Source organism: Carcharodon carcharias, chromosome 1 (assembly GCF_017639515.1).
Source record: "Carcharodon carcharias isolate sCarCar2 chromosome 1, sCarCar2.pri, whole genome shotgun sequence".
NCBI classification, from domain to species: Eukaryota; Metazoa; Chordata; class Chondrichthyes; order Lamniformes; family Lamnidae; genus Carcharodon; species Carcharodon carcharias.
This window is the reverse complement of record NC_054467.1, coordinates 235,534,715-235,559,448: the sequence shown is the minus strand read 5'-3', so window position 1 is coordinate 235,559,448 and position 24,734 is coordinate 235,534,715. Positions and strand designations below refer to the sequence as shown.

At 44.1% G+C, this 24,734-nt stretch overlaps 1 protein-coding gene across 2 annotated transcripts in view; it reads left to right on the top strand.

Moving 5' to 3' along the window:
* The window catches only part of rnf103 (ring finger protein 103), a 106,159-nt gene that overhangs the window by 71,345 nt on the left and 10,080 nt on the right, over nucleotides 1–24,734 (top strand). Inside the window, exons 1-3 of one of the 2 annotated variants that reach the window (XM_041184155.1) lie at nucleotides 11,415–11,507; nucleotides 20,729–20,789; nucleotides 22,554–22,733. In XM_041184155.1, the coding sequence (XP_041040089.1) occupies nucleotides 11,463–11,507; nucleotides 20,729–20,789; nucleotides 22,554–22,733 (286 nt within the window). In that variant the 5' untranslated portion in view covers nucleotides 11,415–11,462. Of the gene's footprint in view, nucleotides 1–11,414; nucleotides 11,508–20,728; nucleotides 20,790–22,553; nucleotides 22,734–24,734 lie in introns of those variants that run through there. The other variant, XM_041184164.1, reaches the window with a different exon arrangement.

The following is a 24,734-nucleotide window of genomic DNA, read 5'->3' as shown; positions in this document are numbered from 1 at the left end:
TGTCGATGACAGTATCGGTAGGAGTGACCACTCCACAGTTGTTGTGGAGGCAAAGTCCCGGCTTCACATTAAGTATACCATCATTGCATGGCACCACCACTGTGCTAAAGTGCTAAATGGGATAGATGTCAAACAGATCTAGCAACTCAAGACCGGGCATCCATGGCCATCAACAGCAGCAGAATTGTACTTGAACACAATCTGAAACCTCGTGGCCTGGCATATCCCCCACTCTACCATTACCATCAAGCTAGAGGATCAACCCTGGTTCAGTGAAGAGTGCAGGAGGGCATGCCAGGAGCAGCACCAGGCATACCTAAAAATGAGGTGTCAACCTGGTGCAACGGTAACACAGGGACTACTTGCATGACAAACACCATAAGCAGCAAGTGATAGGCATAGCTAAGTGATACCACAACCAACGGATCAGATCTAAACTCTGCAGTCCTGCCACATCCCATCGTGAATGGTGGTGGACAATTAAACAACTCACTGGAGGAGGAGGCTCCACAAATATCCCCATCCTCAATGCTGGAGGAGCCCAGCACATCAGTGCAAAAGATAAAGCATTTACTACAATATTCAGCCAGAAGTGCTGAGTGGACAATCCATCTCAGCCACTTACAGAGGTCCCCAGCATCACATGCCAGTCTTCAGCCAATTCAATTCGCTCCACGTGATACCAAGAAACGGCTGAAGACACCGGATACTGCAAAGGTTATGGGCCTTGACAATATTCCGGCAATAGTGCTGAAGACTTGTGCTCCAAGACTTGCTATGCCCCTAGCCAAGCTGTTCCAGTACAGCTACAACACTGGCATCTACCCGGCTATGTGGAAAATTGCCCAGGTATGCCCTGTACACAAAAAAGGCAAATCCAACCCGGCAATAACCACCCCATCAGTCTACTCTCCACCATCAGTAAAGTAATGGAAAGGGTCATCAATAGTACTATCAAGTGGCACTTGCTTAGCAATAACCTGTTCACTGATGCCCAGTTAGGGTTTTGCCAGGGCCACTCAACTCTTTACCTCATTACAGCCTTGGTTCAAACATGAACAAAAGAGATGAACTCCCGGGATGAGGTGAGAGTGACTGCCCTTGACATCAAGGCAGCATTTGACAGAGTGTGGCACCAAGGATCCCGAAAATGAGTCAATAGGAATCAGGGGTGGGTGGGGGGGTTGGGGTATCTCTCCACTGGTTGGAGTCATACCTAGCACAAAGAAAGATGGTTGTGGTTTATGGAGGTCAGTCATCTCAGCTCCAGGACATCACTGCAGGAGGTCCTCAGGGTACAGCCCAACCATCTTCAGCTGCTTCATCAATGACCTTCCAATGACTAAGGGGAACAGCTGCTTCCTATCCACCCTATTCATGCCCCTCATAATCTTGTCAGAAGTGGGGATATTCGCTGATGATTGCACAATGTTCAGCACCATTCACGACTCCTCAGATACTGAAGCAGTCCATATCCAAAAGCAGCAGGTCCTGGGCAATATCCAGGTTTGGGCTGACAAGTGGCAAGTAACATTCGCATCACACAAGTGTCAAGCAAAGAAAATCTTCAACAAGAGGGAATCCAACCATCGCCCCTTGACATTCAATGGCATTACTATCACTGAATCCCCCACTATCAACATCCTGGGGTTTACCATTGACCAGAAACTGAACTGGACTAGCCATATAAATACTGTCGCTACAAGAATCACAGAATCACAGTGCAGAAGAGGCCCTTTGGCCCATGAGTCTGCACCGACATGTGAGAAACACTTGACCTACTTACCTAATCTCATTTACCAGCACTTGGCCCATAGCCTTGAATGTTATGACGTGCCAAGTGCTCATCCAGGTACTTTTTAAAGGATGTGAGGCCTCCATCACCCTCCCAAACAGTTTTACCCTCTGGGTAAAAATGTTTTTCCTCACATCCCCCTAAACCTCCTGCCCCTCACCTTGAACTTATGCCCCCTTGTGACTGACCCTTCAACTAAGGGGAACAGCTGCTTCCTATCCACCCTGTCCATGCCCCTCATAATCTTGTACATCTCGATCAGGTCGCCCCCTTCAGTCTTCTCTGCTCCAACGAAAACAACCCAAGTCTATCCAACCTCTCTTCATAAATTAATGTTTCATCCCAGGCAACATCCTGGTGAATCTCCTCTGCACTCCCTCCAGTGCAATCATATCCTTCCTATAATGTGGCGACCAGAACTGCACACAGTACTCCAGCTGTGGCCTCACCAAGGTTCTATATAGCTACAACATGATCTTCCACTTTTGTAATCTATGCCTCGATTGATAAAGGCAAGTATCCCATATGTCTTTTTCATCACTAGCATGCCCCTCCACCTTCAGAGATCTATGGACAACACACCAAGGTCCCTTTGTTCCTCAGAACTTCCTAGTGTCATGCCGTTCATTGAATACTTCCTTGTCAAATTACTCCTTCCAAAGTGTATCACCTCACACTTTTCAGGGTTAAATTCCATCTGCCACTTATCTGCCCATTTGACCATCCCATCTATATCTTCCTGTAGCCCAAGACACTCAACCTCACTGTTAACCACCCGGTGAATCTTTGTGTCATCTGCAAACTTACGAATCCTACCCCCCCACCCCCACATAGTCATTTATGTCGTTTATATAAATGACAAATAATAGGGGACCCAGCACAGATCCCTGTGATTCGCCACTGGACACTGGCTTCCAGTCATTAAAGCATCCTTCTGTCATCATCCTCTGTCTCCTACAACTAAGCCAATTTTGAATCCACCTTATCAAATTACCCTGTATCTCATATGCATTTGCCTTCTTTATAAGTCTCCCATGTGGGACCTTATCAAAAGGCTTTGCTGAAATCCATATAAACGACATCAACTGCACTACCCTCATCTACACACCTGGTCACCTCCTCAAAAAATTCAAACAAATTTGTTGGGTATAACCTCCCTCTGACAAAGCCATGCTGACTATCCCTGATCAAACCTTGCCTCTCCAAGTGAAGATAGATTCTCTCCTTCAGAATTTTCTCCAATAGTTTCCCTACCACTGACGTGAGACTCACTGGTTTGTAGTTCCCTGGCTTATCTCTACAATCCTTCTTAAATAGCGGAACCACATTAGCTGTTCTCCAGTCCCCTGGCACCTCCCCCATGGCCAGAGAGGAATTAAAAATTTGGGTCAGAGCCCCTGCGATCTCCGTTGTCTCCCTCAGCAGCCTGGGACACAAATCATCCGGACCTGGAGATTTGTCCACTTTGAAGCCTGCCAACACCTCCAATACCTTGTCACTCCCTATATGAATTTGCTCAAGAATCTCGCAGTCTCTCTCCCCGAATTCGATACCTTTATCCTCATTCTCTTGGGTGAAGACGGATGTGAAGTATTCATTCAACACTCTACCGATGTCCTCTGGCTCCAACCATAGATTGTCCCCTTGGTCCCTAATGGGCCCTACTCTTTCCCTGGTTATCCTATTCCCATTGATATACTTATAGAATATCTTGGGATTTTCCCTACTTTCACCAGCCAGAGCTTTCTCCTATCCCCTCTTTGCCATCCTAATTGCTTTCTTAAGCTCCACCCTCTACTTTCTGTACTCCATTAATGCCTCTGCTGATTTGCTTCACTTTTACCTGCTAAAAACCTCTCTTTTCCTTCTCAACCTATCCTGAATATCTCTGGTCATCCATGGTTCTCTGGGCTTGATACTCCTTCCTATCACATGTTGAGCCTGTAACCTCCCCATTTCCTTTTTGAATGCCTCCCACTGCTCCTCTGTAGATTTCCCCACAAGTAACTGTTCCTAGTCTACCTTGACCAGATCCTGCCTTATTTTACTAAAATCCACTCTCCCCCATTCTAAAACATTTTTTTGCAACTTGTCTATTTCTTTGTCCATAACAAGCTTAAATTGTACCATGCAGGTCTGACAGCATAGGAATACAGTTAACGTTTCGAGTCCGTAGGACTCTTCATCAGATGATGAGTCAGACGGACTCGATACATTAACTGTATTCCTCTCCGCAGATGCTGTCAGACCTGCTGAGTTTTCCAGCTATTTTTATTTTTGTTTCAGATTTCCAGCATTCACGATATTTTGCTTTTATATTAAATTGTACCATGTTGTGGTTGCTATCACTAAAATGCTACACCCCCCCCCCCACCACCTCCCCCTCCAACCCAGCCACCCACCACCACCTCAGCCACCTGTCTGGCTTCATTCCTCAGAATTAGGTCCAGCACTGCGCTGTCCCTTGTTGGACCCTCTACATATTGACCTGAAATGTTCTCCTGTACACATTTCAAGAAATCCATTCCATCCAAGCCCTTAACACTATGTCTATCCCAATTAATGTTGGGAGAGTTGAAATCACCTAATATAATTACCCTATTGTTATTGTTTTTACACACCTCCGCAAATTGTGCACATATTTGCTCCTCAATTTCCCGCTGAAAATCTGGGGGTCTATAATAAACACCTAACAATGTGGCTGCCCCTTTTTTATTCCTAAGCTGTATCCACAAAGCTTCATTCGATGCCCCCTCCAATATATCATCTCTCCTTACTGCAGTAACTGACTCCTTAACCAATAATGCAATGCCTCCTCTTCTTTTACCCCCTACCCCTCTCACCTGAAGATTCCTAATCCCAGAATGTTGAGCTGCCAATTAGGCCCCCCCTCAACCACGTTTCAGTTATGGCTACTATATCACAATTCCACGTGTCAATCCTCACCCTTAACTCATCTGTTTTACCTGTAACACCCCTGGCATTAAAGTAAAGGCCACCCAGCTTTGCCTTACTCCCTTGAAACTTTATGCAACTGTACTCCCTCTGACTTGATTGTTTTACTTTATTATGATGTGTCCCTTTGTGCTAACATTCTGTGTCCCCTCCCCCTGCCGAATTAGTTTAAACTCCTCCCAACAGCACTAGCAAACCCGCCCTCAAGGATGTTAGTCCCGCTCTGGTTCAGATGTAGACCGTCCGGTTTGTACAGGTCCCACCTTCCCCAGAAACGGTCCCAGTGATCCAGGAATCTAAAACCCTCCCTTATGCACCAACCCTTAAGACACATATTCATCTGCGCTATTCTCCTATTTCTGAGCTCGCTAGCACGTGGCACTGGGAGTAATCCAGAGATTAGAACCTGAGAGGTCTTGCTTTTTAGTCTACTGCCTAACTCCCTGAATTCTTGATGCAAGACCTCATCCCTCTTTCTACCTATGTCACTGTACCATGACCTCTGCCTTATCACCCTCCCCCTTCAGGACAAGAGCAGGTCAGAGGCTAGGAAATCTGTGGTGAGTAATTCACCTCCTGACTTCCCAGAGCCTGTCGATCATCTACAAGGCACAAGTCAGGAGTGTGTGGCATACTCCCCACTTGTCTGGACGAGTGAAGATCCTACAACACTCAAAACTTGACACCATCCAGGACAAAGCAGCCTTATTGGTTGGCACCATATCCACAAACATTCATTCCCTCCATCGCTAGCACACAGTAGCAGCTATGTGTGCCATCTACAAGATGCACTGCAGGAATTCATCAAGGCTCCTTCGACCGCATCTTCCAAACCCACAACCACTACCATCTAGAAGGATAAGGGCAGCAGATAGGTGGGAAAACCACCAGCTCACCATACAGACTTGAAAATATATTGCCGTTCCTTCACTGTCGCTGGGTCAAAATTCTGGAACTCCCTTCCTAACAGTAAGTGTACCCATGCCACATGGACGGCAGGGGTTCAAGAAGGCAGCTTGCCATCACCTTCTCAAGGGCAACTAGGGATGGGCAATAAATGCTGGCCCAGCCAACAAAGCCCATATCCCATGAATGAATAAATTCAGAGAATGATCTGTCAAAAAGAGGAACCTAGATCCTCACACATACACTTTTGGTTAACCTACTCAAAGAACTGTGGGTTGCAGTTGTTTGCTAGCTCCTCAATATTTTGCACCATTGCATTACCTTTTCAGAACATTTTAATCAGCTATATGGTAACTTCTCTTGTCTGGAATGCTTGGTACCAAGTTGTTTCTGGATTTTGAAATTTTCTGGATTGTAGAATGACATTTGTGATGTGTGTAAACCAGAAAATACCTTAGATGTAAATATTTAACTGAAGCATAAAAGAGAAATGAAACGTTATAAAATGGTGGTTAAAAAAAAATTTACTCATCCAAATGCTGTAACTGCCATGTTTCTGCTCCCGAAGTACTGTAAAATGCTTGGGTCTGCTCAAAATATTTCCATGTTTCTGAACAACAGAGCTCTAAACTGAAGAGGTTGCAATGTATTTCATTCAGCTGAACAACATGTGCTCAGCTTTGGTGTTTCTCTTGCCATTCCACACACCCCCACCATGTGAAACCCCCATCCCAACAAAATCTGAAATATACTAAGGTTTCTCCTATTAGGATCAAATGATTAGCCTAGTAGAGTAAATGCATTATGAATGAAATGGTGCCTTACTTTCCTAACAAATGTACTTTGCCAGCTTGAATAATGGGTGATAAATTGCTGAACAGTTGAGAGGAACACAGTCCAAGATACCAATTCTTTTTCTGTATCAATTCGAGCACAGACTTCTACATGCAGTGAGGTAAAAGTGGAGGTATTCTTTCATACAGAAAAATATTGGTATAGCACAATAAGTTTAATGGTGAATTCTCCTAATGGGTCAGTCGGTACATTTTCTGCATAGCGTGCAGTGAAACTATACAGATCAGGAAATCCCAGGTCTTGGTACGCATTCATTCAATTGATCTCAGCCTGGGCAGCAGGAGGACACTAATTGACTGTAGTGCCCCTGGGCTAGAAAAGAGGAAATGTCAGCCAGAGATCCTATTCCTAATCACTATTCAGTGCCCCTGCTGGAAAGTGTACATGCATAGCCTTGAAGTGATAAGTTTAGACTTGGTTATGATGCAAGCTGTGGTCAGATAGAAAACTATCGAATCAATGTCAGGCTCACTGAAGAAGGATCACTTGGATCAGAGGATGTAAATGCTTGTGGAATCATTCCACAATAAAGGCCAGGTGCTTTAGGAAAGAGATGAAGAAAGGAATGGTGCACAATTACACAATATCTTATGTCCGAAAGCAAGTAATATACAAAGTATTCCTTTGAAGTGTTGCCATGCCAGCCATTTTGCATGGATCATCATTGCAAACAGCGATGAGATGAATGAATTGTATGTGATTTGGTGTGTTGCTTGAGAGAAGAATGGTGGCTGGGAGCAGAGAGAATGAAATATGAGGGAAAACACTATAACAACATTAGTTCACTAACTAATCAAAGATTGTCATACAGAAAATATTTGAAAGTACGTTTTGCTGCACTTCTTGTTCAACTGCTGGCAAAAATAAGGTATTTATGGTGGTCTGTTTACTATTGAACGGCAGAGGTTATCTTGAACCCATACAAATATTTGTTTCACACTTACAAGGGATTTATAATTGTAAAGTCCTCAACTGACTGATCACCTTAAAATATGGAAACAAAGTCACCTAATACCCTGGATATAAATGATATTACTACTGAAAAAAAAGGGATTATAAACATTGTATTTATAGTGTTATGTAATGCGTGAGTGCAAAAAATGTAGTCTATGACAGAAGGCAGCAAAATTTGAGTTCTACTAAAGGACCAAGTAAGAACTTGCATTTATGTAGTGAATTTCATGACATCCCAAAGCACTTTACAGCCAATTAAGTACGCTGAAGAGCAATTCCCATTGTCATAGAATCATAGAATAGTCCAGCACAGAGGGAGGCCATTTAGCCCATTAAGTATCTGCTGGCTCTTTCGAAGAGCAATCAAATTGGTCCCATACGTCTGCTCTTTCCCCATATTTCTGCAATGATTTATCCAATTTCCTCTTGAGGGTTACTTTTGAATATATGTCCAGCACCATATCAGGCAGTGCATTCAAAATCCTTACCATTCCTTGCATGAAAATGTTTTTCTTACGATGTGTCTGCTTCTTTTGCAAATCATCTTAAATCTATTTCCTCTGATTATTGGCTCTTCTGCCATTAGAAACAGTTCCTCTTTTTTCTAAACCCCTCATGATTTTACACGTCTCTATCAAATCTCTTCTTAGCCCTCTCTGCTCTAAGGACAACAATCCCAGCTTCTTCAGTCTCTCCACGTTAACTGAAGGCCCACATACCTGGTACCATTCTAGTAAATCTCTGCACCCTCTTCAAGACCTTCATGTACTTCCAAAAATATGGTGCTCAGAATTGGACATAATTACCCCACCTGGGGCCTAACCAGTGTTTTATAATGGTTTAATATTTTGAATTCTATGCCTCTGTTTATAAACCCAAACTTCCTATCTGTGATCTGGAAGGGATGGCGGGATGGTGCGAGAGGTCAAATCCAGACTCGGATACTGACCTAGTCTGCGTGTCCTAGAGGTGATCTCGGGATTCAACCCCAGTGCCAGGCAGAGGCATCAATAACTCCATAAAAGCAAAATACCACAGATGCTGGAAATATGAAATAAAAACAGAAAATGCTGGAAATACTCTGCAGTCCAGGCAGCATTCAGCAGTAAATAAATACTTCACTTACGTATTAGCTTAGGCTATGTGCTCAAGTCTCTAGAGAAGGGTTTGAAGAGGTAGGAGTGCTGTCACTGAGCTTTGGCTGACAGGAAATTGTAAGATCCTTGCTTAGTATCCAGAACAGTCAGTGTCCATATGCAGCAAGACCTGGACAACATTCAGGCTTGGGATGCTACAACATTTGTGCCACACAAGTGCCAGGCAGTGATCATCTAGAAGGGAGAATCTAGCCATCTTTCCATGACATTCAATGACATTACCATTGCTGAATCCCCTACCATCAACATCCTAGGGGTTACCATTGATCAGAAATGTAACTGAACCAGCCAGATAAATACAGCGGCTACAAGAGCAGGTAGAGGCTGGGAATTCTGTGCAGCTCTGACAGCACTCAAGATAATACCATCGAAGGAGGCCATTCGGCCCATCATGTCCATGTTGGCTCTCCGCAAGAATGAATCAATCCCACTCCCCAGCCCATTCCTTGTAATCCTGCATTTTTTCCTCATTATATGCTTAACCTGAGGTCTTTTAAGATTGCTAAGGGTTGTATTAGAGTGAGGATAAATTGTTTCCACTGGCAGAAGAATCAGTAAGCAGGGGACAAAGATTTAAAGTAATTAAAAGAACTAGGAATGACATGAGGGAAAATAATTATGGTGAGTTGTTATGACCTGGAATGCTGAAGGGTGGTGGAAGCAGATTCAATAATTAACTTTCTAAAGAGAATTCCATAAATACATTTTTGTTCTTTCACGGGACGTGGGCATCACTGGCTAGTCCAGCATCTTTATTGCCCATCCGAATTGCCCTCGAGAAGGTGGTGGTGAGCCGAAGGGGAAAAATTGTAAGGCTATGGGGAAAGAGTGGGACAGAGGCACTGAATGGATAATTCTTTCAAAAAGCCAGCACAGGCAGAATGGACTAAATGGCCTCCTTCTACGCTGTATCATTCTTTAACCATAATACTGAGGCGATGTGGGCAACTAGGTGTTGTGGTTCAAATACATGATAAATGCTCAGGCATATTGCACTTACTAATTGCACCTCCAATTAAATATCGGGAAGGTCAACGCCATTGTTTTGGTTACTGTTCCAAACTCTGTTCCCTAGTTACCAACTCCATCCCTCTCCTTGACAACATTCTGACACTAAATCAGTCTATTCACAAACTGTGATGAGCTTCTAACGACGTATTTAGACCATCACTCAGGCCGCCTACTTCCACATCCCTACTATTGCTGACGATGCCTCTGTCACAGCTCATCTGCTGCTCAACCCCTCATTCATGGCTTTATTACCTTTAGGTTGGACTGCAGTATTCCAGCGCACTACTGGCTAGTCTCCCACATTCTACTCCAGGAACTTAATTCCTTTCAAGACCCTGCTGCCCATGTCCTGACTCACAGCAAGTTCTGTTCGCCTATCACCTCTGTGCTTGCTGCCTGACACTGGCTCCTTGTCAAGCAATATCTTGAAGGTGAAATATAAGCTGGTTTAAGTTGGGGGGGGTGGTGGGGGGCGGTGGTAGAGCTGGTTAGAGGGCCAGTAATAGGTGGAGATAACCAAAAGATGTCATAGACAAAAGGACAAAGAGGGTTGAAGGTGGTGATATTATCAAAGGAATGTGCTAATTAAGGGTAGAAAGCAGGACAAGCAAGGTACAGATAGCCCTGGTGGGGTGGGGTGGGGTGAAGGAATCAAAATAGGCTAAAAGGTAGCGATAAAACAATGGATGGAAATATATTTAAAAATAATGGAAATAGGTGGGAAAAGAAAAATCTATATAAATTATTGGAAAAAAAGGGGGGATCAGAAAGGGGATGGGGATGGAGGAGAGAGTTCATGATCTAAAATTGTTGAACTCAATATTCAGTCCGAAAGGATGTAAAGTGCCTAGTTGGAAGATGAGGTGCTGTTCCTCTAGTTTGCATTGAGCTTCACTGGGACAAAACGGCAGGCCAAGGACGGACATGTGGGCATGAGAGCAGGGTGGAGTGTTGAAATGGCAAGTGACAGGGAGGTCTGGGTCATGCTTGTGGACAGACCGAAGGTGTTCTGGAAAGCGGTCACCCAATCTGCGTTTGGTCTCTCCAATGTAGAGGAAACCGCATTGGGAGCAATGAATGCAGTAGATTAAATTGAGGGAAGTGCAAGTGAAATGCTGCTTCACTTGAAAGGAGTGTTTGGGCCCTTGGACGGTGAGGAGAGGGGAAGTAAAGGGGCAGGTGTTGCACCTTCTGCAGTTACATGGGAAGGTGCCGTAGAAGGGGGTTGAGGTGTAGGGAGTGATGGAGTGGACCATGGTGTCCTGGTGGGAACGATCCCTGCGGAATGCCAGTGGGGGGGGGGGGGGGTGGGGTGGGTGAAGGGAAGATGTGTTTGGTGGTGGCATCATGCTGGAGTTGGCAGAAAAGGCAGAGGATGGTCCTTTGAATGCGGAGGCTGGTGGGGTGATAAGTGAGGACAAGGGGGACCCTATCATGTTTCTGGGAGGGAGAGGAAGATGTGAGGGTGCATGCGCGGGAGATGGGCCGGACACGGTAGAGGGCCCTGTCAACCGCAGTGGGTGGATCTAATCTATGTTCTATGAATGAATGGCTTTCCATTCCTGAAGCAACCTTACATCACAATAATGATTATGACGTGTGTGTACATACACTGCTAAACTTTTAATAGGTAAAGACAAGTGGGCGAGGCCTCCTCATGATACATTGTGAAAGGTGCGAGATAAATCTTCGTTGTCTTTATTGACCGGCTCCTCCGTCACAGCGCCTCCTGCGGCAGTTCAGCAGAACGAAAGGGTCGCGGCTGCTGACGTCATGGACCGGAAGTGGCTCGCGAGGGCGGGGTAAGAGTCAGGCTCGAGCTCGGCGACATGGGGTTGTTCGGTAAATCGCAGGAGCGTCCACCCAAGGATTTGGTATTTTTATATATTACCAGTATTTTTATTATATATATATCTATATATAAAATTACTGATTGCCATACATTGTACATCCATACCAAGTAACATTTATCAACTTGCCGAGATATCTGCGCAGAGTGAGGAACAGCTGCAAAAAAAAGTGACTTTGCAGTTTACCCCTCCTCCCGCCCATCGGTCTCGGTTTTAAATCCGGTTTTGTCCGACTTTCCAATCGGCGAAAGCACCACGCGTTCTCGATGGTCCCTTACACTGGGTATTGTTGACGCGGTGTAAACCTAACATGAGGGGAGGGGAGGGAGGGAGGGGGGGGTGCTCCCGCCTCCTGTCGCTGCTTATTGGACCGTTGGAGCTCCGACCCGTGTATGAGTGGGTCATCCAGTCGGTTGATGTCACATTGCCAGGCGGTCAACGAGTTAGGTTGAGCTGGTCGCTGTAAATAATGGGGAAACAGAGAATCACAATCTTCAGAGCAGGAGGTCGTCATTTGGCCTATCGAGTCTGTACTCGCTCTCTGAAAGAGCATTCTACCTAGTCCCACGCCCCTGCCTTTTCCCCACAGCCTTGTACATTCTTTTAATATAGCCATCCAATTCCTTTTTGAATATCTCAATCGAGGCTGCCTCCACCACCCTCTTAGGAAGTTCATGGTTTCCTCACATCACTTTTACTCCTTTTGCCAATTATTTTGTATATACGCCCTCGAGTTCTTGATGCTCCCTTGAGCAGGAGCAGTTTCTCACTATTTGCCCTGTTCATAACCTTCAGGATCTTGATTACCTCTATCAAGTCTCCTTTTGGCTTTCTTTGCTCCTAGGAAAACAGTCCCAACCTCTCCAAACAATCCTTATACGCCGCCATATGAACACACTCGACCTCTCCCTCCAGCAGCACCGCCGTACCCTTTTTCAAAGCTGCGCGTGCCCCCAGTTTCATTTTATTCTTCGGCTCATCCGACGCCTCAACAAGAAACTTTTTCTGTTTCTCTCAAGTGCTAAGGAACGCAAGCTCCAACAACTCATCGACACCAACACCCATCTAGGACCCTCCACCCCTGCCTGTCCCTCCGTCCCCACCCCATCTTCCAATCCCAGCCCCAGCCGTGTATTCACTATACCCCCTGACCTTCCCCTCTCCGATGCTGAACGTTCAGTGCTCAGCAAAGGACTTAGTTTCATACCCTTACGCCCTCACCTCAATGAATTTCGGGCTCGGCATGATACTGAACTCTTCTTCCGCCGTCTTCGTCTCCGGGCTCACTTCTTTGGGCAGGAGTCCTCTCCCAGTTCAACGGATCCTTTTACCCATCTTCAATATTCTCCCTCCACCTGGACCCCTCCCTCTGGATTCTTACCTTCTCTCGATCTTTTCATTGAGAACTGTCGGCGCGACATTAGTCGTCTCAATTTCTCTGCTCCTCTCACCCATTCTAACCTGTCTCTCTCTGAACTTACTGCACTCCATTCTCTCAGGTCCAACCCTGACATTGTCATCAAACCTGCTGACAAGGGTGGTGCTGTTGTTGTCTGGCGCACTGACCTCTACCACGCAGAGGCTGAGCGTCAACTCGCAGACACTTCCTCCTACCTCTCCCTGGACCATGACCCCACCACTGAACATCAAGCCACTGTTTCCAGGACTGTCACTGACCTCATCTCCTCTGGGGATCTCCCTCCCACAGCTTCCAACCTGATAGTTGCCCAACCTCGGACGGCCCGCTTCTATCTCCTACCCAAAATCCACAAACAGAACTGCCCCGGTAGACCGATCGTCTCAGCTTGCTCCTGCCCCACAGAACTCATTTCTCGTTATCTTGACTCCCTTCTCTCTCCCCTTGTCCAGTCCCTTCCCACCTACATCCGTGATTCCTCTGACACCTTACGTCACATCAACAATTTCCAGTTCCCTGGCCCCTACCGCTTCCTCTTCACCATGGACGTCCAATCCCTCTACACCTCCATCCCCCACCAGGATGGTCTGAGGGCCCTTAGCTTCTTCCTCGAACAGAGGCCCGAACAATCCCCATCCACCACTACTCTCCTCCGTCTGGCTGAACTTGTTCTCACGCTGAACAATTTCTCCTTCAACTCCTCTCACTTCCTCCAAATAAAAGGTGTGGCTATGGGTACCCGCATGGGCCCCAGCTATGCCTGTCTCTTTATGGGGTATGTGGAACATTCCTTGTTGCAGTCCTACTCCGGCCCCCTTCCACAACTCTTTCTCCGGTACATCGATGATTACTTTGGTGCTGCTTCATGCTCTCGTCAGGACTTGGAAAAATTTATTAATTTTGCTTCCAATCTCCACCCCTCCATCATTTTCACGTGGTCCATCTCTGACACTTCCCTTCCCTTCCTTGACCTCTCTGTCTCAATCTCTGGTGATAGACTGTCCACCAATATCCATTACAAACCCACCGACACCCACAGCTATCTCGACTACAGCTCCTCACACCCCACTTCCTGTAAGGACTCCATCCCATTCTCTCAGTTCCTTCGCCTCCGTCGCATCTGTTCCGATGATGCTACATTCAAAAACAGTTCCTCTGACATGTCCTCCTTCTTCCTTAACCGAGGTTTTCCACCCACGGTCGTTGACAGGGCCCTCAACCGTGTCCGGCCCATCTCCCGCGCATCCGCCCTCACTCCTTCTCCTCCCTCCCAGAAACATGATAGGGTCCCCCTTGTCCTCACTTATCACCCCACCAGCCTCCGCATTCAAAGGATCATCCTCTGCCATTTCCGCCAACTCCAGCATGATGCCACTACCAAACACATCTTCCCTTCACCCCCCTTATCGGCATTCCGTAGGGATCGCTCCCTCCGGGACACCCTGGTCCACTCCTCCATCACCCCCTACTCCTCAACCCCCTCCTATGGCACAACCCCTTGCCCACGCAAAAGATGCAACACCTGCCCCTTCACTTCCTCTCTCCTCACCGTCCAAGGACCCAAACACTCCTTTCAAGTGAAGCAGCATTTCACTTGCATTTCCCCCAACTTAGTCTACTGCATTCGTTGCTCCCAATGTGGTCTCCTCTACATTGGAGAGACCAAACGTAAACTGGGCGACCGCTTTGCAGAACACCTGCGGTCTGTCCGCAAGAATGACCCAAACCTCCCTGTCGCTTGCCATTTTAACACTCCACCCTGCTCTCTTGCCCACATGTCTGTCCTTGGCTTGCTGCATTGTTCCAGTGAAGCCCAACGCAAACTGGAGGAACAACACCTCATCTTCCGACTAGGGACTTTACAGCCTTCCGGACTGAATATTGAATTCAACAACTTTAGGTCGTGAGTCCCCTCCCCCATCCCCACCCCCTTTCTGTTTCCCCCTTCTTTTTTTTCCCAATAAATTATAAAGATTTTCCTTTTCCCACCTATTTCCATTATATAAAATAAAAAAAAACCCACTAGAGCTATACCTTGAGTGCCCTACCATCCATTCTTAATTAGCACATTCGTTTAGATAATATCACCAACTTTAACTTTAACACCTATGTGTTCTATTGTACTATTGTTGTTGACATCTTTTGATGATCTGCTTCTATCACTGCTTGTTTGTCGCTACAACCACACCAACCCCCTCCACCTCTCTGTCTCTCTATCTCTCCGCCCCCCACACACACACCTTAAACCAGCTTATATTTCAGCTCTTTCCTGGACTCGAACTCAAGTTCTGTCGAAGGGTCATGAGGACTCGAAACGTCAACTCTTTTCTTCTCCGCCGATGCTGCCAGACCTGCTGAGTTTTTCCAGGTAATTCTGTTTTTGTTTTGGATTTCCAGCATCCGCAGTTTTTTTGTTTTTACCTTATAACTACTGTTCTTCATCCCTGGTATCATTCTTGTGAATCTCTTTGGTACTCTTTCCAGTACCTTCACATCCTTCCTCAAGTATGGTGCCAAGAACAGGGCACAGTACTCCAGAAAAGGCCTAACTAGCATCTTACATAAGTTCAACATGACTTCCTTACTCTTGCACTCAGTGTTCCTATTAATAAAGCCTAAGATACTATATACTTTACTAACTGCTCTCTCAACATGCCCTGCCATCTTCATTGACTTATGTACATATATACACCGAGGTCCTGAGTTGCTTCATTGCTCTAGATCCTCAGTGCACTGCTTTATAATGGGCTATTCCAAGTCCATCGGTATAAGAATTTTTTCCTTGCTGTCCCCCACCCTCTTCCTATTTCTCATCCACATGCTGTCCCTTAGCAACAAACATAGTGCCATTTTCCACATGCACACTGATGACACCTAGCCCTGCCTTACCAGCTCTTCTCTTAACCCCTCCACTGTCTTTATATTTTCAGACTGCTTGTCTGACACCCATCACTCCAAATACAGGCCTCAATTGCATCCCCCATTACCTTAGCCCACAACATTAGTGGCCATGGTTTTAGCTGATAAAGTCCTAAGCTATAGAAATCTCTCTGCTCTGTACCCATTCCTGTTTCACCACTTGTACTAATACCTCCTCATGTGGCTTGCTGTCAAATTTTGGCTGTTAATGCTCCTGGGGTGTTTTACTTTATGGGTTCCATATAAATGCAAGTTTTGCAAAGATTGTGGATCCAGTGCCACTAAATCACTGCTGGCCATTTTGGTGCTGTACAGTGTGAGGTGCCATCTTCAGATGAGATGTTAAACTAAGGTCCTCTCTGTCCTCTGAGTTGGATGTAAAAGATTCCATGGAATTTTTCAAAGAAAAATTAAGGGCGTTCTACCCAGTTTTCTGTCCTATATTTATTGCTCAATCAATGCCACAAAAACAAATTATCTAGTACTTAATGCATCATGTTGCTACTTCTACGACCTTGTACACAAATTGGCTGCCATTTTTCCTACGTTACAATAGTGATAACGTTTAAAATTGGCTGTAGATAACTTCTGGAAGTTGTTAAATATGGTATAAAAATGCTAACTCTGAATGTAATTCCTTTAAAATATAAGACAAGCTCCCAGGATTACTTGGTAAGAACAAAATTAAATATACAAACTAGGAAGCTCACGTGATATGTGTTGAGTTAATTGATACAGTCCCTAATGAAGATAGGGCACTAAATTTGGCTTCAGTTCACCTATTCTGGTTTGAGAGAGCAAATTACTGCTATCTATCCAGAAGATGAGAACTGAATTTGTGTCAGCTATTTTTTTCTTTGTTTGGGCAGAATAGCCAAGTCACTATCTGGGGTTACACATGAAGAAATGAAAAACTTGGATTTGAACAGTTTCTTGTGTCATTGAAAAATTGAACCTTCTCTCAATCAAAAGGTCAGAAGCAGGGATGATTGCACAATGTTCAACACCATTCGCAACTCCTCAGATACTGAAGCAGTTCATGTCCAAATGCAGCAAGACCTGGATAATATCCAGGCTTGGGTTGAAAAGTAGCAAGTAACATTCGCGCCACACAAGTGCCAGGCAATGACCATCTCCAACAAGAAAGAATCTAACCATCACCCCTTGATATTCAGTAGCATTATCTTCATTGAATCCCCCACTATCAACTTCCAGGGGGTTACCATTGATTTGAAACTGAACTGCACTAGGCATATAACTACTGTACTTTGACTACAAGAGCAGGTCAGAGGTGAGGAATCCTGCAGTGACTAACTCCCCTCCTGACTCCCCAAAGTTTGTCCACCATCTATAAGGCACATGTCAGGAGTGTGATGGAATACTCTACATTTGCCTGGATAAGTGCAGCTCCAACAACAGTGAAGAAGCTTGACACCATCCAGAACAAAGCAGCCCATTTGGCTAGCATCCCATTCACAAACATTCATTCCCTTCACCACCAACGCACATTAGCAGCAGTGTGTGCCATCTACAATATGCACTGCAGGAACTCACTAAGGCTCTTTAGACAGCACCTTCCAAACTCACGATCACTACCATCTAGAAGGACAAGGGTAACAGATGCATGGGAATACCACCACCTGGAAGTTCCCCTCGAAGTAACTCACCATCCTGACTTGGAAATATGTTGCTGTTCCTTCACTGTCACTGGGTCACTTCTGGAACTCTTTCCCTAATAGCACTGTGGGTGTACCTACACCACATGGACTGCAGCGGCTCTAGAAGGCAGCTCACCACCACCTTCTCATGGGCAATTAGGAATAGGCAATAAATGCTGGCCTAGCCAGTGATGCGCACATCCCATGAATGAATAAAAAAAGTGAGGAATAGAATTTGAGTGTTGAAGTTTAGCAAATGTGGTTTATGCAGGGTCCAGAGCCTTGCCTGTCCCCTATAGTTGTGATGCCTTATGCATCATGATAGAGACACTCCCTACCTGCCTGGAGCCATATAATCACTTGGGAGATGTGGAAAACAGATTTAAAAACCCTGGCCAATTAAGAAAGTATGAAAAAACAAACAATCTGGATAAAGAATGCCTTTCGGTGTCTAGATAAATATTTCACTATGTTATGAATGCATTAGAATAACAAATATCTCTCTGATTCATTATTCAGTGATTTATTTTCCTTCCCTATATCTTTTGATTATTGTTTCCGTGGTCTGATCCTGGAGGAAAGACAGTGATACCATTTGCAGAAACATTGACGTGAATAAATTTAGGGTTATATGGCACAAAAATTAGAAAGGAGTTTATCAGCTCTGCTAGTCGTCCATGAGAATGACATTTTTTGATAGTAATCTAAAACTAATGTCACCCCTGTATTTACAGCCTTACTAATGACAGTCTCGCTGTTATTAACTCCTATTTGAATTATAAAATCCACTGTTGACTAGCTTAATTTATATATTTTTAATTTATTCTTGGGATATGGGTGGCATTTAGCAAGGCTAACATTTATTGTCCTCTCCTAGCTTGTTTATATTTGTTCATGGATGTGAGCTTCACTGGCAAAGCCAGCATTTATTGCCCACTATCCCTAATTGCCCTTGAGTAGGTGGTGGTGAGCTGCCTTTTTAAACAGTTCATGTGGTGTCGGTGCACCCATAGTGCTGTTAGGGAGGAAATTCCCAGATTTTAACCCAATGACAGTGAAGAAATGGTGATATAATTTTAAGTCAGGATGGTGGAGGGGAACTTGCGGGTGGTGGTATTATCAGGCATCTGCTGCCATTATCCTTCGAGGTGGTAGAGGTCGCAGGTTTGGAAGGTGCTGTTGAAGGAGGCTTGTCAAGTTGCTGCAGTGCATCTTGTACATGGTGCACACTGCTGCCACTATGATGGTGGTAGAGGGAGTGAATGTTTAAGGTGGTAGATGGGGTGCCAATCAAGTGGGATTTTTTGTCCTGGATGATGTCGAGCTCTTTGAGTATTGTTGGAGCTGCACTCATCCAGGCAAGTGGAACGTATTCAATCACATTCCTGACTTGTGCCTTGTAGATGGTTTTCAGGCTTTGCAGAATGAGAAGATGGGTTACTCACAGCAGAGTTCCTAGCCTCTGACCTACTCTTGTAGCCACAGTATTTATATGACTGTTCAGTTTCTGGTCTATGGTAACCCCAAGGATGGTAATGCTGTTGAATGTGAAGTGGCGATGATTAGATTCTTCTTGTTGGAGATGGTCATTGTCTGCCATGTGTGTGGTGCGAATATTACTTGGCCACTTATCATCCTAAGCCTGAATGTTGTCCACGTCTTGCTGCATATTGCTGTGGACTGTTTCAGCATCTGAAGCGTTGCGAAAGGTACCGAGCACTGAATTTATCAGCGAACATCTCCATTTCTGACCTTATGATGGAGGGAAGGTCATTGATTAAGCAGCTGAAGATGGTTGGGCTCAGGACACTACCCTGAGGAACTCCTGCAGCAATGTCCCACGGCTGAGATGATTAACCTCCAATGGCCACAACTACCTTCCTCCTTTGTGCTAGATATGACTCCAACCTGTGGATGGTTTTCCCCCTGATGCCCATTGATTTCAATTTTGCTGGGGCTCTTTAATTTCACACTCTTGTTAAATGCTGCCTTGATGTCCAGGGCAGTCACTCTCACCTGAATTCAGCTCATTTGTCCCATGTTTTGACAAAGGCTGCAATGTGGTCCTGGCAGAACCCAAACTGAGCATCAGTGAGCAGGATATTGCTTTAAAAGTTTCACTTCTTAGCACTGTCAGTCACACTTCCTAGAACTTTGCACATGATCGAGACTAGACTGACGGGGTGATAATTAACCAGGTTGGACTTGTCCTGCTTTTTGTGGATCGGAAGAACCTGAACAATTTTCTGTGTTTTGGATAGATGCCAGTGTTGTAGCAGCGTTGGAACTGCTTTGCTAGGCACACAGATAGTTCTGGAGAACAAGTCTTCAGTACTACTGTAGAAATATTGTCAAGGCCCATAGCCTTTGCAGTATCCAGTGCCTTCAGCCTTTTCTTGATGTCACATGGAGTGAATCTAATTGGCTGAAGGCTGGCATTTGTGATCTCGTGGACCTCGGGGAGGCAGTTCTGATTGAAAATGCTTGCATATGCACCTTGTCATTTGCACAAGGTGCTTGGTTCTGTCATAATTGAAGATTTTTTTTATTCATTCGTGGGATGGCTAGGCCAGCATTTATTGTCCATCTCTAATTGCCCTTGAGAACTGAGTGGCTTGCTTGGCCAATTCAGAGGGCATTTAAGGGTTAACCACATTGCTGTGGGTCTGCAGTCACGTAGGCCAGACCAGGTAAGGATTTCCCCTCCCTAAAGGACATTAATGAACCAGAAAAAGGGACGTTTATGGAGAGTCTCTTCTGGTTGGTTGTTTAATTGTCCACCATCATTCATAATTGGATAGGACAGGACTGCAGAGCTTAAATCTGATCTGTTGGTTTGGGGACTGCATAACTCTGCCTATAGCATGCTACTTATATTGTTTGGCATGCATGCAGTCCTGTGTTGTAGCTTCACCAAGTTGGCCTTTCATTTTTAGGTATGCCTGATGCTGCTCCTGGCATACCTTGGCTGTAAGGTATGGTTCAGTGTGTATGACTATGTCAGGCAGTTGCTTGACTAGTTCCAACTTTGGCACGAGCCCCCAGATGTTATTGAGGAGAGTCGATTGGGCTGGGTGTGCCTTTGCTGTTGGCACTGAGAAGGTGGTAGTGGGCCCCCTCCAGGGCTGCTGCAGTCCTTGTGGTGGAGGTACGTTCACAGTGTTGTTAGGTAGGACGTTCCATGATTTTAACCTCATCAACGTTCAAAATAAATTGTGGTTTTAATACTGTTACAATTTGGTTTTAATTAGGTCACAGAATGGTCATTAAAAATAAGAAAGGAAATGAGAGTGATTGACAGACAAATCCGAGGTAAGTGAAAGTAAAGTTTTTTTCCGTTATACTGTTCAGTTAAATGTTTGATGCAATATTCTATGTGAAGTGTTGAGGAAAACTATTTGCCTAGGATTTCTGATCAAACTAGTCAACAGTCTTATAGTAAAATGTGTACAATATTTTATAACCTAAATCCATATGTTTTCATTTAAAAAATCTCCCAGCAACACAAATAGCCAAAGTTTGGAAGGACAAAGTTATAATCTATGTTGGGAGCAATTTTAGATGATGAACTGGGCTTCTTATAAATATTTTGCAAAGCATTAAATCGTATCGGTTCAACTGCAGTTCTCTTTTCCCCCCCCAACCCAAACAAAGCAAATGTGCTAATCAAGACTGGTGACAACTTGCTATCTGAAAGAACAGTACCAGTGGCTTCATTTCTCCTCGATTTCTAAAATTAGAATAAACTGGATATTAATATAACATCCACAAGCTTGTTTATTCCATGTATTTAATAAGGACAGAAATAAATATTGCTGGATGGGCAGATTAGCCATTCTTTGCTTCTTGCTCAGTCCAAATTCAGAACTGGTGCAGACTTAATAAGAAGATAATAATGTGCATGCCATATAGACTAAGAAGGTTAATTTACCAGCTTGCACAGAGTTAACTAATCTCAGCCATGGTGGTGGTAGGGGTAATGCAGTTGGACCTCGTAGCCCCTGGTTAGCAAAAGGGAAGCAGTTGTACAAGATTTTCATTCCTCATTGCTGCCCAGTGACCCTTGTTAGAAGTGTACTTGTAGGATTCATGATATGCTCTGTTAGAATCTGAGGTGGCGTGTTGCTTCTTCGTGCCTTTTGGCCAGTTTTGCATATTCTTTCTGTGCTTGTTGCTGTTGACTTTTACAAGTTCTTTGAAAGCAACAAATTAAACATTTTTTTCTCATTAGACTTTACAAGTTTTATGTTGCTTTTTAGATAGTGACTAAGCTCTAGGCATGCTAGCATTTTCCTGAGTCAGAAGGTTATGTGTTTAAGTCTGTCTTCATGATTTTAGTTTGTAATCTAGGCTAGTGATCCAGTATAGCACTGAGGGCACGCTACTTCCTCGGCAGTGCTTTTGAAACCCGTTGGTATGTTCAGGTGGATGTTGACAATTCCATGTTATTGAAAGAAGAACATCAAGTTCTGCTGATGTCCTGACCAACGTTGCTCTTTCAAGGAACATCATCAAAAGCAGACGTTTGCAGGGCTCGACAGGGTAGATGCAGATATTTCACCTTGGTGGGGTATCTAGAACCAAGGGCCAGAGTCTCGGAATAAGGGCTAGGCCATTTAGGACTGAGATGATGAGTTATCTTTTCACTCAGAGGGTGATGAATCTTTGGACTTCTTTACCCCAGGGGGCTGTAGAGGCTCAGTTATTAAGTATCTTCAAGACAGAGATTTATAGATTTTTAGATATTAAAGATGTCAAGGGATATGTGGATTGTGTGGGAAAATAGCTTTGAGGTAGCAGATCAGCCATGATCTAGCTGAATGGTGGTGCAGGCTTGAGTGGCTTTCTCCTGTTCCTATTTCCTATATATTCATCTCTCTGCTGATAATGGGATCTTATGTACAAAATGCCTGCCAGGTTCACCTCACCCCACAACTGCACTTCAAAGTAATTTTGTGAAACCTGTTGAGGTGTCCTGAGAAATGTGATAAGGCATTAAATAAATAAATAAAGCGCTTTATAAGTGCATGTTCTTAATGCTCGTTTTTCAAAAATTCTTCCCTATTGCTTTGTTAGATATTCAAAGAGAAGAGGAAAAAGTCAAGAGATCAGTGAAAGATGCTGCAAAAAAAGGCCAAAAGGATGTGTGCACTATATTAGCTAAAGAAATTGTGCGATCAAGAAAGGCCGTCAGCAAGCTGTATGCATCAAAAGCCCAAATGAACTCCGTCCTTATGAGCATGAAGAACCAATTAGGTAAGTAGTTGGTATTGGTCCCGGGATTTCAGCAAAATACCATAACTGGCTGTTGAAATTCTTATCATTGCTCCTGTGGAGCCAGGTTTTGTGCAAGAGAAATAATGTTTAACTAACTTATTAGTGTTCTTTGAGGAAGTAACATGTGCTGTGGATAAAAGGGAACCGGTGGATGTGCTGTACTTGGACTTCCAGAAAGCATTTGATAAAGTGCTGCATCAAAGGTTATTGTGGAAAATAAAGGCTCGTGGTATAGGGGGTAACATATTGGCATGGATAGAAGATTAGCTGGCTGACATGAAGCAGAGAGTACTCATAAATGGGTCTTTTTTCAGGTTGGCAAGATGTAATGAGTGGTGTGCCACAGGGATCTGTACTGGGACCACAACTGTTTACAATTTATATAAATGACTTGGATTAAGGGATGGATGGGATGGCTGCCAAATTTGCTGATGACACAAAGATGGGGAGGACAGTAAGTTGTGAAGAGGACATGAGGAGGCTACAAAAAGATATAGATAGGTTAATTGAGTGGGCAAAGATCTGACAAATGGAGTATAATGTGAGAAAATGTAAAATTGTCCATTTTGGCAGCAAGAATAAAAGAGAAACATATCTAAATGGTGAGAGATTTCAGAACTCTGAAATGCAAAGCGATCTGGGTGTCTTAGTACATGAATTGCAAAAGGCTAGTATGCAAGTACAGCAAGTAATTTGGAAAGCTAATAAATTGTTATCATTTATTGTGAGGACAATTGATTACAAAAGTAGAGAGGTTATGCTTCAGTTCTAGAGAGCACTAGTGAGATTACATCTGGAGTACTGTGTGCAATATTGGTCACCTTATTTAAGGAAGGATATAAATGCTTTGGAAGCAATTCAGAGAATTTTTACAAGACTAATACCTGGAATGGTGGGTTGTCTTATGAGGAAAGGCTGGACAGGCTAGGCTTGTATCTGCTGGAGCTTAGAAGAGTAAGAGGCAACTTGATTGAAACATATAAGATCCTGCAGGGTCTTGACAGAGTGGATATGGAGAGGATGTTTCCTTTTGTGGGAGAATCTAGAACTAGGGGTCGCCCACTTAGAACGGAGATGAGGTGAATTTTTTTCTTTGAGGGTAGTGAGTCTTTGGAACTCTCTACCTGAAAAGGTGGTTGAAGCAGAGTCTTTGAATATTTTTAAGGCAGAGGTGGATAGATTCTTGATAAGCTAGGGGGTGATAGGATATCGGGGGTAGGCAGGATGCAGATTTTAGGTTACTATCAGATCAGCCATGATCTTATTAAATGGCGGAGCAGGCTAGAGGGGCCAAATGGCCTACTACTACTTGTCAGTAGCTTCGTATGTTCGTATTCAAGGCAAGAGCTGGTTTAAAACTGGCAAGACTCACTTGTTATTCGGCCTACGATGGATTGGATATTAACTGTTAAATTCTCAAATAACTTAATTTTTACATTTTGTTTTGGTATTTATTGTAATATTCTAAAATTAACTGTAGTTCACCCCATTCAAACAAACTTGCCTGAGTACTTTGAAGTTATCATTTAAGGTTTTACTTGCTGGTTATAATTTTGCCCTGGTTTCCAAATCAAGGCCTCTAAGCATTCTAAAATTAAAAGGATGGAACTACCAGGAGACAGTAATCTTAATTGAAGTCTCAAAGTGTAATGAAAATATTAAAGACAGCCTTGTTTTAAGTTTGTGCTTTTTCTGAAATGATAACCAAACTCTAAACAGTTAAGTTATAATGAAGAGCATGATTCTTTCAAGCCTTTAGAGTACAGGGGCAGATTTAACTGGCTTTCATTTTAATTGCAGATCAGGTAAATTTTTAAACCAAAATAGGTAAAATTTGAAAGGTCCTTTTGGATTTGAAATAAAAAAGTAGGGAGGTTATGCTTCAGTTTTGGATTTGAAAGCCTTGTGGCTCTAATGTGCACACTCTTTGTGAACAGGTACTTGTCTGATTCATGCTAGTTTAGACAGATGCTTTTAATT